At 48.4% G+C, this 4,846-nt stretch overlaps 1 protein-coding gene across 1 annotated transcript in view; it reads left to right on the forward strand.

Moving 5' to 3' along the window:
* mrpl12 (mitochondrial ribosomal protein L12) overlaps nt 1-4,343 on the forward strand; it is an 11,130-nt gene extending 6,787 nt beyond the window's left edge. The window contains exons 4-5 of the mRNA XM_043715010.1: nt 3,028-3,162; nt 3,893-4,343. Coding sequence (XP_043570945.1) covers nt 3,028-3,162; nt 3,893-4,009 — 252 coding nt within the window. The 3' untranslated portion in view covers nt 4,010-4,343. The remainder of the gene's footprint in view (nt 1-3,027; nt 3,163-3,892) is intronic.
* The last annotated feature ends 503 nt before the right edge of the window (nt 4,344-4,846 follow it).

Here is a 4,846-nt window from a genome sequence, read left to right on the forward strand (position 1 = left end):
TTCCTTCTTTTTCTTAACCAAACCCTCAATTTCTTTAGTCATCCAGCATTCTCTATACCTACCAGCCTTCCCTTTCACCCTGACAGGGATATACTTTCTCTGGATTCTCGTTATCTCATTTCTGAAGGCTTCCCATTTCCAGCCGTCACTCTACCTGCGAACATCTGCTCCCAATCAGCTTTTGAAAGTTCTTGCAACAGACAGAGCTACGCGATCCCACAACCAATGGATCTAAGCTCTGCAGTCCTGCCACATCCAGTCATAAATGGCAGTAGACTACAATTCGCTCAAGGAGCAAGAGGCTCCACCAATATCCCCTTCCTCAATGATGGAAGAGCCCAGCCCATCAGTACCAAAGATAAGGCTAAAGCATTTGCAGCAAACTTCAGTCAGAAGTGCTGACTGGATGATCCGTCACGTCCTCCTCCAGTGGTCCCAGGAATCGCAGATACCAGTGTCTAGCCAGTTCGATTCACTCCACGTGATATCAAGAAACGGCTGGAGGCATTGGATACTGCAAAGGCTACGGGCCCTGACAACATTCCGGCAATAGTACTGAAGACTTGTGCTCCAGAACGTGCTGTTCCCTTGGCCAAGTTGTTCCAGTGCAGTTACAACACCGGCACCAACCTGACAATGTGGAAAATTGCCCAGGTATGTCCTGTACACACAAAGCAGGACACAAGTCCAACCCAGCCAATTACCGCCCAATCAATCTGCTCTCAACCATCAGTAAAGTGATGGAAGGTCTCATCAACAGCGCTTTGAAGTGGCACCTGCTCAGTAACGGCCAGTTTGGGTTCTGGCAGGGCCACTCAGCTCCTGACCCCATTACAGCCTTGGTTCAAGCATGGACAAAAGAGCTGAAATCCAGAGGGGAGAGGGACAGCCCTTGGCATCAAGGCCAGATTTGACCAAATGTGGCATCAAGGAGCCCTGGCAGAACTGGAATCAATGGGCAGTGGGGGGCAAACTCTGGTGATTGGAGTCATACCTGGCACGTGGGAAGATGGTTATGGCTGTTGGAGGTCAGTCATCTCAGCTCCAGGACATCTCTGCAGGAGTTCCTCAGGGTAGTGTCCTAGGCCCAACCATCTTCAGCTGCTTCGTCAATGACTTTGCCTCCATCATAAGATCAGATGTGGGGAATGTTTGCGGATGATTGAACAATGCTTATCACCATTCACAACTCCTTGCATACTAAAGCAATAAATGTTCAATTGCAACACGATCTGGACAATGTCCAGGGTTGGGTTGAAAAGTGACAACTATCAGTCACACCACACAATTGTTAGGTGATGACCATAACCATTACTCCTTGACATTTAATGGCGTCACCACCACTGTATCTCCCACAATCAGATCTTGGGGGTTACTGCATCCAGTAACTGAGTTCGACTAGCTGTACAAATGAAAGCAAAAAACTGCAGTTGCTGGAAATTTGAAACAAATGCAGGAATAGTTGGAGAAACTCAGCAGGTCTGGCAGCATTTGTAGAGAGAGAAAAGACATTTCAGGATGCTGCCAGACCTGCTGAGTTTCTCCAGCATTCACTGTATCATTGTAAATCCTGTGGCTACAAGACCAGATCAGAGGCTAGGAATCTCGACTAGGAATGGGCAAGAAATGCTGGCCATTGGCAATGCCTAGCTTCCCAAGAGTGAATTTTTAAAAAGCAGGGTTTTTTTTTGCAGAAAATGTGTCTAAGGTGGAAACTGTACTCTGAGGATCCAGGTCTTCTCTCACCAGGCCCAGAGAGCACGCAGCTGCTGGCCTGAGGGAAAGGACCAGGTCAATAGTACAGTTATCCAGGAAAGTGTTACCTCCTGTTTGTTCTGTGCTGTAATCGCTAGATCTAGTCCTAGTTATATTCACTACTCACTAGAAATGCCCAGTTAACTAATATATAATTAGTTTTGAGTCATTCTGCTATAACGCGCTGTTGCCTATTGTTGCTGTAGCGCGATCGACGAACTGGGGGCACTGTTTCTAAAGTGCAAACTTTTAAACCGTGTGTTGACTCTAACGCCATTCCAGCCTCGTTAGTTTAAATGGTGCTGCTGTTGTGCGATTCCCTTGCAACACGAGATTGCATGAGAACTGAACAATTGCATTTTATCAGAACTGACGGTGTTCGGTTGACATTGCATTCAGCAGCTGACCAGGAGGCTTTCTGTGTGATAGAGCGTGGACACAGTTCATACAGTGAATTGGGAATTGGCCGGCTGTTTTGTTGGAGTTCTGGATTCTAATATGAAACCCTGCACTTTCCTCTGGTACGGGCATTAAATCCAAAGTTTAACAGTGAGCAATAACACCAGCTGTGACAATCCTGCAATACTGTACATAGACATGGAGTTGGTTAGCTCAGTTGGCTGGATGGCTGGTTTGCGATGCAAGGTGATGCCAGCAGTGGGGGTTCAATTCCCCCACCGTGAAGGTGTCTCCTTCTCAAGCTCTCCCCTCACCTGAGGCGTGCTGACCCTCAGGCTGAACCACAGAATCATAGAGATGTACAGCATGGAAACAGACGCTTCACTCCAACCCGTCCATGCCGACCATCTATCCCAACCCAATCTAGTCCCACCTCCCAACGCCCAGCCCATATCCCTCCAAACCCTTCCTATTCATATACCCATCCAAATGCCTTTTAAATGTTGCAATTGTACCAGCCTCCTCCTCATCCTCTGGCAGCTCATCCCATACACATACCACCCTCTGTGTGAAAAAGTTGCCCTTAGGTCTCTTTTATATCTTTCCTCTCTCACCCTAAACCTATGCCCTCCAGGGAAAATACTTTGTCTATTTACCTTATCCATGCCCCTCATAATTTTGTAAATCTCTGTACGGTCACCCCCCCAGCCTCCAACGCTCTTGTCTCTCTCTCTCTCGTGAGAGTGCAGCCTACAGTCTGGTAGATCCACAGTGACATTACCTTATTTCTTTAAACGCGACATGTTACCTGAGCTCTTTGCTCGCTCTCTCTCTTCCCGCTCTCATTTTCTCTGGCGTTCTTATGTCCAGCAGGCAGACGAAGAGGCTGCCCAGGTAAAGAAGGAGAAATCACTTTTCACCGTGAAACTGACGGAGTTCAAAGCAGCAGAGAAAGTGAAGCTCATTAAGGAAGTCAAGAACTGTATCCCTGGCCTCAACCTGGTGCAGGTGAGTTGGAATGAGTGATCCCATTGGAACGGGCTCGATGGCCAGCGCCTGAGACCTGGCACCCTTGATACCAAGGTCATGCCCGCTCTCGGACCACAGGTCACTTGAGTATGGGATGGAGCAGGGTTTTGTACTGGTTATAAAAGCAGTAACTGATATGAAACCAATGCAGTGCTTGGTTACATTGATGTAGGTACATTATGATTTTTTAAAAACATTTTACCCCTTAACAACTGATGCAAAAAGTGGCCAGTTTTGAGTTGGATTTCATAGAATCCCAACAATGTGGAAGCAGGCCATTTGGCCCAACTGGTCCACACCAACCCTCTGAGGAGCACTGCACCCGGACCCATCCCCCTACCCTGTATTTCCCATGGCTAGCCCACCTACTCTACACATCCCTGAACACCACGGGCAATTTAGCATGGTCAGTTCACCTAACCTGCACATAGGCATAGAGATCTACAGCTGTGAGGCAGCCGTGCTAACCACTGAGCCACCGCGCCCCCTGTGCTCTTCCCTTGGTTGAAGCGTTGTGGTGGTTGTGGGACAGTGGAAATCCGAATCCTTGCTGCCATTGCTGTCTCCCCCTTTCCCTTGCTGTCTGAGAGCTGGGGGGGGATGTGGGGGTTGGTTGGGGAGAGGGTCTCTGTACCTGCTGTACTGTGTGTCACTGGGTCCAAAGGGTTCCCCCTGTTTTGCAGTTAACCTTCTGTCTGCTTATTGCCAGGCGAAGAAACTGGTGGAGTCTCTTCCTCGAGAGGTGAAGGCTAACGTCGGGAAGGAGGAAGCAGAGAAACTGAAGGCAGCTCTCGAGGCAGCGGGAGGAACTGTTCAGCTGGAATAACGTGCCGTCAGGTCACCATGGAGACTGGTCACCAGGCCTTCCTCAGCCCTGCCTCCGCACTGACTGGTGTCCTGGAGCTGCTGTATACTGTCATTGGACTGACTTTACAGTGGGGAGTGTGGTTTGACCAAGATATTGTTTGTACATGTGTGTGCGTGTCTACATATTATGATTTTATACCACTGCCTGAAGGTGCAGTTAATGGTCAGATAGGACTTAGAGGTTTTGTAAATGCTCACCCTATGCAAAACCCAGAATACAGATATAATCAATGGAATCTCCGTGTGCAGCAATGATTATTCTCACCCATCATTAAATGATGCAAGGAAAGAAACTTGTCAGACTCGGGGGGTGAATGTTTTTGATTCCATGTGGTGACCTCATACTGTGCACTAACTCAATTGAGTTGTTCTGATAGCAGCTGGGAACTGGAGCATCGTCGTTGGAGGTGGCAAAGCAGGCTTCAGGATAGCAACAGTGCCTCAGTGTTCACGGTGATGTGAATTTAATCACCAAGAGATCGTCCACCCCAACACCGACCTCCTTCCTCCTGTTCCAAAGGTATAGAGGTAATGATGAGTGCTGAGTTTCACATTAGAGACTGATAAAGGTTAGACTGCCTCTGCACACGGCAATGTCCTTCTGATTTCCAAAAGCAAGCGTTCTCCCTTACACTGAGAGGGTGATGTCTTGTAAATCGAGCAGGAGCCAGTGTTGTTAGTAATGGGGTGCCCATGGGCAGGATCAGTATTATGTCTTCTACCTCTGGTCTCTGCCCCTATCAGTCCAGATGCTATGGTCAGTGTAAGGAAGGGGCTCCCCTCTACTAAAGGGCTG

Source organism: Chiloscyllium plagiosum, chromosome 24 (assembly GCF_004010195.1).
Source record: "Chiloscyllium plagiosum isolate BGI_BamShark_2017 chromosome 24, ASM401019v2, whole genome shotgun sequence".
In the NCBI taxonomy this organism is placed as follows: domain Eukaryota; kingdom Metazoa; phylum Chordata; class Chondrichthyes; order Orectolobiformes; family Hemiscylliidae; genus Chiloscyllium; species Chiloscyllium plagiosum.